General features: G+C 38.6%; 1 protein-coding gene across 4 annotated transcripts in view; it reads right to left on the minus strand.

Moving 5' to 3' along the window:
* Positions 1-651: 651 nt before the first annotated feature.
* The window catches only part of mettl15 (methyltransferase 15, mitochondrial 12S rRNA N4-cytidine), a 63,584-nt gene continuing 51,086 nt past the window's right edge, over positions 652-13,149 (minus strand). For all 4 annotated transcript variants that reach the window (XM_085455417.1, XM_085455422.1, XM_085455410.1 and 1 more), the window contains 3 exons: positions 11,007-11,198; positions 8,160-8,338; positions 652-3,044 (listed from right to left, as the gene is read on the minus strand). In XM_085455417.1, the coding sequence (XP_085311543.1) occupies positions 2,623-3,044; positions 8,160-8,338; positions 11,007-11,198 (793 nt within the window). In that variant the 3' untranslated portion in view covers positions 652-2,622. The remainder of the gene's footprint in view (positions 3,045-8,159; positions 8,339-11,006; positions 11,199-13,149) is intronic.

A 13,149-nucleotide genomic window follows, 5' to 3' on the forward strand; every position in this document is an offset into this window, starting at 1 on the left:
TTTCTGCTACACTGGCAGGGCTAGGGGCCAGGACTCTCCTCGTTGGGTTTTTGGGGGATGTCGCTAACTCCGGGTCCGATAACAGGCAACCCACCCGCAGTAAATGTGCTCGATGTGAGGTCTCGCAGCAAGCTATCAAATACGGTGCATTTCTCAGCTGACGCTATGCGTCGCCAGGTGTTTCATCGGATTCGAGGTGTTACCTCCTTTGCACAGTATCACCTTAAAGCACTTGTTGCAGGCTGCTGAGTTTGCATCTTTTGCTGTGAAGTACAGCCAGACTTTTGACCGCTTCGCCTTGGGCATTTTTAATCTGTAGCACTGCTCTAAAAGAACGTACGTACCTGGGCCCGCCTACTACGCTAAAGTAAAATGATTGGTAAAATGATTGGCTGGAATCCAAAGTGTATGACATCTCAGGGAAAAAAAAGCACCGAAATAAAGCACCGAAATGTGTGCTGCTTTTTGGTCTGGTTACTACCGTTTATGTCAGAACCGGTGCCATCATGGCACCGGATACCGGTACCCATCCCTAGTGTCAATACATTTCATCACAGTTTTTGTCCTCGTGCATTAGTTTTTCTTTACTTGTTTTTGTCAGAAAAAAACAGGTTGTTCACAACAACTAGGAATATGAAAACAACACTGGTAAACATTTGTTCCATTTAATTCAGAATTTTAACTGTAAATTAATTTTTTATGTTCCTTACAAAGCAAATAGGAAACAGTACAATCACCTCATGTCTAAAGTCCACTTAGTAGCTTACAGTAACACACTGATCTCCAGAGGTGGGACCAAGTCATTGTTTTGCAAGTCTCAAGTAAGTCTCAAGTCTTTATCCTCAAGTCTCAAGTCAAGTCTCAAGTAATGTCAGGCAAGTCAGAGTCGAGTCTCAAGTCACTGGTGTAAAAGTCCGAGTAAAGTCACAAGTCTGAAATTTTGAATTTCAAGTCCTTTCGAGTCTTTAAAAAAAAAAAAAAAAAAAAAAACGAAAAAATAATGTTGCAGTTATATGCTAAATGTAAATATTAGACCATGTAATTTTTTAATATGTGTTTTTCTCAACACATGACAAAATAGTGAACTTAGAAAATATACACAAATTGTGAAATTGCACCTCTTTAAAATGCAGCTCAATTAAACCTAGCTCCAAGAATAATTTTCACCGACAGTTCTGAGATAAGCTGCATGTTATTCTTGGATGCGGTTGTAGGACCGGCTTTAAAATCGCATGACAAAAATATCATACATATTAAAAAAAACTGAATCACCAACGTAGCCTGGACAACATTTGCTAGTTAGATGAAGTCAGCTATCTCATTGTAGCATATTTATATGCATATTTATAATCATACGGTTCTTGGAGTGAGTGCATACACTCATGAAGTTTAGTAACTTCAGGTCACTGCAACAAGCCCAGGTACAGTTTACCGACGGATGGGTGCAGGACCTTGAAATGCACCGTGTAGAATGAAAGACCATCGTACGAACAAAGGTTAAGTTTACCAGTCTCACAAATCGTCGTCATAAATACACATTCCTTAACCGTTTATCAATAGGACCTTTGAGCTCAACGATAATTAATTAGTAGTGGAAATAATTTCTGGTACCCATCACAGAAATGTAGCAGTGACAATAATATTGTATGCTGTAATCGTACTGGGCAATTAGTGATACAAAAAACCTGTTTTATCCTGTGAATAAAAGTATATGTTTTTGTCAATGTACCATAATAACAGAAGCGAAACGCAATATTGTGTCAGGACAATTCACTATTTATGCACAATAAATAAAGGAGCATAGCGCGACAATTTCTGTTCAGCGCCAGACTTGCTTGTAACCTATATCACCAATTATGTTAAGAAAAATGACGTATTAACTACTAAAAAACACTGACCTTCGTGTAAATGCTTGAGCAGACTAACCTGTGAGCTGGAGTGTTCTGGGACGTTATATTTGATCTTTGAATGGCTGCAATCCAGTCGCGTCTTTGTTACTTCGGAAACATGGCTTGAACAATTTCTCTTCAACGACGTAATCCGATAACAACCGATCTCTTTACCCGTCGGCTTCCCGTGGCTGTCATGCGACCGGCTATTGCAGTTAATAATACAACAGCTTCTTGACATTTTTGTGTTTCTTTTTATCGCTGTGTGACTGATTTCAATTGAAAGCCTGCGTGCGCTAGTACCTCTTGCCACGAGTTCCCAGAATCCTTTGCGGTTTTACCCCTGAATGACGTCACATTTTCAATCTCTATATAATATGCATGTTAAATTTTATATTTGGGGTAAAATATCAAGTCTTTTCAAGTAAACCGGTTCAAGTCCAATTCAAGTCCCAGGTCATTGGTGTAAAAGTCCAAGTCAAGTCACAAGTCTTAGAACATTTTTTCAAGTCAAGTCTAAAGTCATAAAATTAATGACTCGAGTCTGACTCGAGTCCAAGTCATGTGACTCGAGTCCACACCTCTGCTGATCTCTGCTGAGCTCCTTTGTTACAAAGTGATACCAAGTCTACTGAGATTTAACCCTGAGTCTTTGTAGAAGTTTAATGTTCAATGTAAAAAGCTCCAACTTTTTTTCTACAACTTCTATTGTCTTATATTTAATGTTCAATAGTTATCGTCTGAGTGCTGCCCTGAGTTTGGAGGAGCGTCCTCGAGGATTCTCCTTAACGTCGTCTTTTTCTGGAGTGATCACTTTTCTTCGCAGAGGAAGCCAATAGACACTTCCGTCACTTTTTTCATGCGATAGGTTTTCCTTCTTGGTACCTTGCTTCCTCTGGCTGAAGTGATCCAGATTAGACAAGTCATCTCCCCGGAGGAAACGTTTGACCAGTCTATCTTCTAGTGAATGAAAGGTGATAACACAGAGACGTCCGCTGGGTTTTAGCAACGTCTGGGCAGCACGCAGGCCAGTGTGAAGTTCATTCAGCTCATCATTCACAAAGATACGCAAGGCCTGGAAAGTCTTAGTGGCCACGTGTGCAGGTCTGTTGAGCCGGTCTTTACGTGCATAGAGAACTGCAGGAGGAAACGATCCTGGAAACAAGAATTGGTCAGAGTTAATCTTACAATTTTAATGGTCCAATAATGATTTATTATAGCATTATTGCATTTTAATTCCAAATAAAAACAGAACAAATTAAACTAATAGTCTTACTAATTTGGTGATAACTTAAAGGTAGAGTTACACTTCTATCCAGTAGAGGTGAGAATCATTATACATCCCACGATACGATATTATCACAATACTTAACGCACGATACGATATTATTGCAATTTTTTTAAAAATATTTTGCGATATTCAGATTCTGTACATAAAGGTAAACTTTATCAATATTCATTTTATCTAATATCAAAGTCTCACACTCAGTCTTTCTCTCATTTTAGTCAGTTTTATTGTTGACAAACTGAACAGCTTGTATTACAGTCTAGTCCAACTTAACTGAATGCAACCATCTGGTACAATTATAGCTATTCTGAACTATGCAATTTATGAAAACTATGCAGCCCATTTAGCAACTGAAGAACTTGAAAGTAAATTAAAACAAAATATAATTTTACATTAAATAAAAAAGTTTTAAACTTAATTAACATAAAACATGTCTTAAAGTAAAATAAGTAAACTGTCATGTTTATTACTGCCAAAAAAAAGTTAAACACATTTGGACAGTGAAGGAATGTCAGGATTCTTGCTCAGAAAAAGGATCAACATGCTCTGAGCACAAAAACCTTTTTTGTAACAAAATATCGATTTCTGCTGTCCCTGTATCGATACATTATTAGCAAACAAAATATCACGATACTACACAGAATCGATTTTTTCCCCCACCCCTACTATCCAGTCACAAAATTCACACATTTTTATGCAGTTGAGTCAACTCTTTTAGGAAATATTCCTGAAAGGTTATAACAATAAATGTTAAAAAAAAAATTTTTTTTTATAATGACCAGTGGCAACCTTCAGAGCCATGCAGAAGTGGAAAACAATGCAGTTCCTCTAGGCCCCAATTGAGGCTACTTAGAGACTTACATGTCAAAATGCCTAATTTTACTGCATAAAGAAAAATCATATTGGTACAGATATAAAGAAAAATCTATATTTTAAAACAAAGGCACCTGCGGTTGCCTTTGACGGTGCAAAACATTTCGTAGACATTGGGGTGTGTGTGGGGGAGAAAACTTACATACAGTACAGCACTTTAGAGTTACACTGCTAGCGATCGAAGATTTATGTAAATTTGACAAGCTGAATGCACTCTGTAGCGTACAGGAGACACTGCACGAGACTGATTGACAATGGTCTTAAGCCAATCAGGAGAAAGGACAGAATGCGCTGTAAGAAAAATAAAAAGCATGCAAAATTGCACCAAAAAAATCTGTGAAACAGCGAGGCGGTGAAACGTGAACGAGGGACCACTGTATAGCGAGGGACCACTGTATTTTATTAGTACACCACTAAGCACCAAAAAAACATGTCTCTATGTGGCACCCATATAGTATATGAATGCAGCTGCTGACCAAGCTAGCTAACATTAGCTGATAATTTGGCAGTACAGGTCAACCGTCTGGACTGACCAGACTGGAGGACATGGTTTTGAAAATTTGTGAATGGTGTTAAACAGACGAGCAAAAAAATGCACATGGCAGCCAGTGCAACCCCACAGCCTCCTGGTTTGAAAATTATAGGCGCTTTATATTAGTTCTGGTGGATTATGCAACGTAATACATAATCCACCAGAACTGACCATTTATCAGTACATATCCATACAGCGCTGTACACAACGGTAGACTAGTGCGTAATAATCAAGCGAATAACGCAGAAAACAGAGATTTGAGATGGGAAACTGTTCCTTAGTACACTGAGAGAGAGAAAAACGTGTGCAGGAAGTGTGATTGTATTGTGGTGGAAGCAAAACAGTAAAGTAAGCAAGAATTCATGACGATGTTTTTCAAACGTGGAGCATAGTCTTTATGTTCTTTTGCTGCTGTTTCAGTGAATTATGTTCGGAGAGTGACAAAAGCTGCAAGTTTAGAATCTGTGAGATGTCGGCTTTCAGCACCGACGGGTGAACGACACTCGCTTTGTGTTTGCATCTTTGTGTGGAATCCGTTTACCTGCTCTCATTTGCTGTTTTAGCTGTTTGGTGGTTGCTGAAATAGTTTTGTGAACTCTAACCTGAGATTCTGGCATTTCTGCCTAAATACATTTATATTTAAAAATAGATTCAGGATTTAATGAGTCGATATTGCGCTATTCAAGCTAAAATCAGTTTGATTTGATATTTTAAACCCACCCTTATTAGTGACCAGTGGTTCTCAGTGGTCTTTAGGCCTGTGTGACTGGGAAGTTGAACAGACAAGAGAAATACTGACAAGTAAAGCAGATCAAGCATAGCATCTTAAAAACAGAGTGGGTTCATGCCATACTACTTATCTGCTAACACATTACCAATCTACACACTGATCGTTGTGACTTCAACAGCCCTAAGGTGTTATCCTTATGAGAATAACACTGGAAATGTTAAAATAACTCCCGGTATCCTCTCTCTTCAGGAAAATAAAAGAAACCCGTTGAATGAAAACATTTCCTAGAATAAAATAAATCAAGCTGCCGTAACATTTCTGCACTCCTGAATAATTTGCACCTGACATTCAGAGGAAGAAATCTTTTTCTTACAAAACTTCTTGTACCCCTTTAATTTATTTGAGCCTGTGGTCAAAATGCATGTGCCATACAGAGCATTGTAAACGGCAGACACTCACCAAATATTTAAAGTTTCCAGAGCAACTGCACTTACCAAACTGTGCACGAGTAACATATACAGGGTGCAGAATGCACAGAGCTAATGTGCAAATCAGTCATGTCAAATCAATCAAATCATGTGGGTATTAAAGCAAAAACTAAAAACTGATTATTTGCTGCATATTAAAGTTTCAAAATCTTTCTTTTTGCATTAAAACAAGTGAAGAGCTTTTAGTGCCTCTAACCAACCAAAACACAGAAGAGACAAGAACAATTAGACACTTACATAGACCAAAAAAGAAACCGCAATAAATAGAGAAGTGAGTGATGTGGCATTTCTCTCCTCCTGCACTGAACAGCCCAAGGTGTGACTCACACTGCAATCAATACAATGCCTGCACAGCAAGGACCAGCCCAGGGCTAGCCTCACCAAGCCATGTGCACCCTCTCTAATTCATCTTTCAAAAGGTCCTGAAGACAGATCCACTGAGAACAGAAGAGATTATGATGTGTACATGAAGGAGAATCAGGTAGTTAAGAGTGAACCAAAGCAATGTTAATGTTTTGGCAGATTTTAAATCAAACAATCAAAATGTGATTTAACTACAAATTATCGATTTTGATTTAAGAGGTTTATTAAAAGTATTGCATTAGGTTAAGAAATTATCATAGCCATTCTTATACACACTTTTATACACAGTGTTTTTTACAGTAAGCTGTTTATACAGTTTTGCAGCATTTGACTGAATCTGACCAGAGAGTGTAGCCCTCTACACACAGTTCATCCTGCCTCCTCTATCAGCAGTCACATTATCACTCGGTTTCATCGGCAGCCACACATGCCCGTGCTATAACATTGACTCCACCACGTTTGACAGATGATGTGATATGTTTCAGATCATGAGCTGCTCCTGTGGGAAACAAAGAGCGGGAGCGATTACGCCCTGTAGCCATGTCGCAGCTCCAATACGACGCAGCCACGCCCCGTTCATTCCCGGGCTTTAAATGTCACTTAATGTTTCTTCTATCAGCTTGTGCTGCTTAATGGCCAATTTATGCTCACCACATTGGTCGCTTTGTGCACTGACGTGATGTCATCACACAACCATATTTATACCTGTCATTACAGGAGCTTTGTCCATTTGCAATATTTTCTGTGAATCCCTGTGCTCTTACATATGTGTGTCATATCAATTCAATTCCATTCAACACAAATTAAATTTTAGATATACAGCACCAAATCACGATAACAGTTTTAGAAAGCATTTTTAAACCTCTGTCATAAATACAACAACCAATCAACTCTCAATCTAAAATCTAAAAAACAAAAAGCTTGTTGGAAAAATAAGGTTTGTAAATCAATTTATTAGTTAAAATAAATACATTTCTAATTCAAAATTTATAAAGCTGAAAAGATCTTATGGTCCTGTTTGAAAAAGGAGGCACCTTTGTTTTTGATTCTTTGATTCTTTTTGATTCTTTGTTTACCTATTGCTATAAAATTTCAGTAAATTAATGACTGAAAACAAATGAAAGTTAAAAACATTCTGCAGAACTTATTTGTTGTGTCCATGTAAAAAAACAAAAAACAAAAAAAACTTTAAATATATTTGTGTATTGCTGAGTAATGTCCCACATTATCCCTAAAAAAGAAAAGCATAAGCCCCTCGTCATTTATTCTGAAAATGATGCCGAGTATCACTGCCACAACTGGTCAGAGAGCTCCCCCTGGAACTTTCTTAAAAAAACCAGACCTCTTAGATTGTTCCCAATAAACACTGGTGGTAGCTCGCTTTGCTCTTCAAAAAGCATCAAACAGCTGCTCTTACTCACACCTGTTCTCCCAGGGTGACACTGACGCACATACTGCTCTGTGCAATAACTGTTGCAACGACATCTCTCCCATTCAGCATCTCAAATGTGGAGTCATAAGGCTTAAGAGGAAAAAAAAGGAAAAAAAACAATCATCGAAGACAAATAATCTAACCCCGGTTGTATGCAACTCGTGTGTCGTTTGTGAGTGCATGTGGGTGTTTGCATTTGTGTCAGGTGTATGTCTGTATTTGTGAGCAAAGAAAAGACTGGGAAAAAAGAGGGGGAAAGAAAACAAAAAAGGTAGGCAGTGTGGAAGGAGAGAGATGGGCTCCTGCATGTGAGTTAGGCATACATTTTATTCCAGCCATCTACAACTCAGTTTCTGCCTCATCTTTATCTCTCCAAGGATGGTGGAATAAAAACACCCAAAACAGAGGCAGAAGAGAGGATGATGACTGAGATCACAGTTCACATAATTTTCTGAGACACACACATCCCACTGGGAGACAGCCTTAATAACTCCACTCCTTTTTTATTTTCCCTTATAGCCTCCTGAATGCTGCAGGGAATTAATCAGGGTGGTGTCTATTTACCTGCAACCACACTGGCCAACTGCTGTGTCCGGGTGATGGGGCTGACACGGCGTGCCTCCACAATGGCTGAAGCTATTTTCCTGGCGTGTCTTTCTTCCCCATATGCAGTGAGGATGGATGCAAGAGCCTGTTGATCTAAGGTATTCACAACGTCAGCGGCGCAGGGCATGTCGGGGTACCTACGCACAAAAAGAAGCCCAATTAAGTCGCTTGACGTCATGTCCTTGCTGACAGTGGTGAATCCTGACAACTCTGAGCTACAGCTGAAAACCTTTATGACAGTCATGAATAGAATGATTGTGAGGGAAGGAAAAGAGAAAAGCAGCTTTTGCATCAGCTTGTAAAGGAGTTTCTTTGTGGATTATGCTGACATTTTAAAGTGATGCAGAAATGTTTCTGAAAATATTCGGGAAGGAATATGGATATTTCTATAAAATAATATATAAAAACTGACACATTTTAGATCGATAAATGTTAAACATACTTTGTCTGCAATTAGGTTTCAAATCACAATGTAGTACATTTTACTACTTGGGAAATACATACTTTATTGGATAAGACCAAAAGGGAGAAATTGATCTTTTGGTTTGGAAAATACAGTTGTGGTCAAACATTTACATACACTTGTAAAGAATATAATATAATGGCTCTACTGAGTGTCCTGTTATTTCTAAAACTCTGATTTTTCTCAGATAGAGTGATTGGAACAGATACTTCTTTGTCAGAAAAAACATTCATGAAGTTTTGGTTGTTCAATGACTTTATTATGGGTTAACAGAAAAAAGTGATGACATTTGCTGGGTCAAAAATATACATACAGCAACATGAATTAGCAATTTTGGTGACTTAGAAAGTTGTCAGCGAACTGAGCTTCATAGCATAGCCTCTTAACTTCTTGTGAGTGATTATGAGTGACTACAGCTGGTGACTTCTCTTAGACCAGTTAAATAGGGCTCATTGGATACAAACGCCCACAAACGCTACAATGGGAAAGTCAAAGGAGCTCAGCATGGATCTGAAAAAGCGAATTATTGACTTGAACAAGTCAGGAAAGTCACTTGGGGCCATTTCAAAGCAGCTGCATGTCCCAAGAGCAACAGTGCAAACAATTGTTTGTAAGTATAAAGTGCATGGCACTGTTTCGTCACTGCCAAGATCAGGAAGAAAATGCAAGCTATCACCTGCTGCTGAGAGAAAATTGGTCAGGGGGGTGAAGAGTCAACCAAGAATCACCAAAAAGCAGATCTGCCAAGAATTAGAAGCTGCTGGAACACAGGTGTCATTGTCCACAGTCAAACGTGTTTTGCATCTCCATGGACTGAGATACTGCCGTGTAAGAAGGAAGCCCTTGCTCCAAAAGCGGCACCTTAAGGCTCGACTGAAATTTGCTGCTGATCACATGAACAAAGATAAGACCTTCTGGAGGAAAGTTCTGTGGTCAGACAAAACAAAAATCTAGCTTTTTGGCCACAATGCCCAGCAATATGTTTGGAGGAGAAAAGGTGAGGCCTTTAACTCCAAGAACACCATGCCTACAATCAAGCATGGTGGTGGGAGTATTATGCTGTGGGGCTGTTTTGCTGCCAATGGAACTGGTGCTTTACAGAGAGTAAATGGGATAATGAAGAAGGAGGATTACCTTCACATTCTTCAACATAACCTAAAATCATCAGCACACAGGTTGGGTCTTGGGTGCAGTTGGGTGTTCCAACAGGACAATGACATCAAACGTGGTAAAGGAATGGCTAAATCAGGCTAGAATAAGGGTTTTAGAATGTCTTCTGAAAGGTTTAGGTCCCAGGCACATGGACGTAAACAGGTCGTATGGACGTAACAGGTCCTGGAGACAACAATTCACTGAGGAAAAATGGAAACATAAAATAACAGAGCTTTTCACCACTGTAGCCAACACATTTTAACACGTTTTTGTGTGCCTCTGTTCAGTTTCACTACAACTCAGAACGTAGCTACAGTAGTTTGTAAACAAAGTTTCCCATGGATACTAGAGCCAACCATGGTAATCAGTGCATAACCACAGCAATTGCACCATACATCTCATTGGGACAAATTTACCTTGTGACTGCCATCAACCACTCACCAATCAGTCAGGGAACTCAAATGTAGCTAGCCCAGTCGCTAAGTGTGACTGAGGTATTAGTACACTGATGCTGACATCTGTGGAAGAATTGAATGTACTGTGGTTTTTTTTATGTTAGCCCAATCACAATCTCAGTGAATGAGTTCCTTGCTGAGATTGTGTAACATGGGTATGTTAACGTCTACTAATTACAGTAAATTATCTAAAGGGTATAACTACAAAATTACCAAATTAAATCGCAATGCTAGCTCCCTTCTTACATATACCATCAGTTTACTTTTTGCCCTGTTACTGTGTACAAGTCCCGAGCACATCTAAGATAAACAATATAAAAAGAATAGAACTTTTGTAATGCAAAGTGCTTTCATGCCTGGCACAGCCAGTTTCATTGATCAGATTGGAGGGTTAGTTTTGCTTCACAAACACTCTGCAAATGTTCAATGTAGGAACAGGACAAAAGTTTTTTTGGTGAACGCTTTCTTTAACATAACCACTAGAGGTCGACTGAAAATGGGTTTGTTTTCATTGTTTAAAAAAAACAAACAAACATTTTTTCACGCCTTCAGGTCATCACTTATAGGAGAAACAAATAACATTAATTGGACCCATGCTGTTGGTAACCCATTTTAGGTACGCCTTTTTGTACTATCTGCACTTTCACATTATTACACTGATTAATACCGCACAAGCGCTTCTGATTATCCAGCATATCACAATAAGCCAACCAATGTATGTATCAAATCTTTTACCTGTCTCCATCCATTCTCATATCCAATGGTCCATCTTTGCTCAGGGAGAAGCCTCTTTCTGCCTCATCCATCTGCATGGAGGAACAGCCAGCATCCAACAGGACAGCATCAATGCTGCCTGGCTTAACGTTCATGTTTGACAGCAGGTCTTCAAGCTCACTGAACCGGCCAAGCATTGGTTTCACACGACCACTGAGAAAGAATTAGGGAACGAAATAGTGTATTTAGAGACAAAGACAACTGAAGACATGATGGCTATTAAAAGACTGGAGAATATGTTTCGGTTACATATAAAACATATGTAGTCGAAATCTAGAAAAAAATATTTTATAATGTAATACAAAGAGATTATATTTGTAACCAAAGAAAAAAATCCATAGTAAATTGAAGAAGACCTACCTTCACAAATGCTTATAATGTGGAGACAAATGAGTATTTCTAATACTATTGTGAAATGTGTTCCATATTTTACAAAAAGAAGTTGTATTACATCATTTTATATTCTAAAATGTGTCTATTAACTAGGGCTGCCACGATTAGTCGACTAGTCACGATTACATCGACTATCAAAATCGTCGACGACTGATTTAGTAGTCGACGCGTCGTTTGAAGCTTTGTAAGCTCACAAAAGACGCAGGAATAAATAGTAGGATTTAAGAGTGCAATAACGGACTGAAACAGAAGATGGCAGCACTGCATGTACAAGGATGCCAGCTGCCGTTAAACCCCGAAGAAGAAGAAGCTGTGTCCCAGAATTCATAGCGCAGCCCAGCTCAGTTTACAACAATGGCGGCAGCTAGTTAGTTTTAATATTACTCTTATTATTCTTTCTGGGTCACAAAATAAACATTTAACATGTGTTCAGGCGAGAATGTAGCTGTGTAAACCTCAAATATCTGCTCAGTTTATCAAGACACCACATATTTTCAAAAATTTTCGGAGACGTCTGTTACCCACTAGCTCGATAGCTAGCCGGGGGCAAGGCTCACTAGAGCCCGTGAGAACACCGGACTCCCGGCAGATCATTTTCAAACCAACTGCAGTCTTTCGCTATTCAGGTTAAATATATATGTCACTTAGATAACTTCAAAATGTTATTGTTTGGCTTTTTTAGTATTTTATTTGTTCCTGAGTAAATCGGTTTGGCTGAGATTAAAGTTATAGTTTTTACACAGCTGAATAAACATCAAGAAGACAACTGATTATCAGAAGTGTGAGATGCTCGAGAATATACTCCGGTGTCCTGTTATATTTTAGATAGCAAGGAGTTTATTAAACTTCACCGAAACAATCTGCAAATTTCATTAAAATTTAATAAACTATCATCTTGTCTTTATTTTTAGTTAGCACATACCTTAAACACTTAAAACTGTAAGCTAATGATAGTTATATAAGAGCAGACACATGCTGGTGCAATAAGCTGTACGTTTTACGTCCAATGGATGCATGATCTGATTAGTCGACTAATCGCAAAAATATAGTACAAGTATACTACAAGTATACAGCAACTGTAACCCAAACCCTAAATTTAAACTATCAGCATTTAAAATTTTTGTTTTAATTCAACTGTTTTCCTAAATCTCAGCAAGCAGCGAACAACTAAATTCTTCATTCTGACTCCCATCAAAAACCATTGAAATCTTTTCCCCAAAAGTTCATTACTGCCTTCCAAAACTTAGGATTAAATTAGGTTTAGCACTAGGGTTGTAAATGTTATTTTTCCTTTCTTTTCTGATTTTGTTCGTTTTTGGGAGGTTTTGTCACACCGGTCAGAGGCTAGAGGTTGTACTTACCCTTAGTCTGGGCTACGACCAAAGTAACTGGCACAAACAAACACTGCTCTCTTTTTCTCACTTTATCAGACCTTAATGGCACAACTTCATCTGGTAAGAATGATTAACAAACGAATCTTGCAAATCTTTGGGGCATAAACATGAATACATAAAATCTTAAAACAACCCGCACACACAACATCTGGAGAGTGGTTGTTTTAAGCTGCCGAGTTCAAGAGGAGTATGACATACCAGCGAGTGACTGGCAACACATAAAAGCTTGAGTAGTTTTTTCGTGAACCTTTTAAAAAATGAATCAGTTATTTTTACCCCCTTGGAGGCCGACCGTCTTAGCTAGCCTACTGAGATCC

This window comes from Copadichromis virginalis, linkage group LG1 (genome assembly GCF_057382275.1).
Source record: "Copadichromis virginalis isolate Kocher_CV1m ecotype Utaka linkage group LG1, C_Virginalis_male_GT1.1, whole genome shotgun sequence".
Lineage (NCBI taxonomy): Eukaryota > Metazoa > Chordata > Actinopteri > Cichliformes > Cichlidae > Copadichromis > Copadichromis virginalis.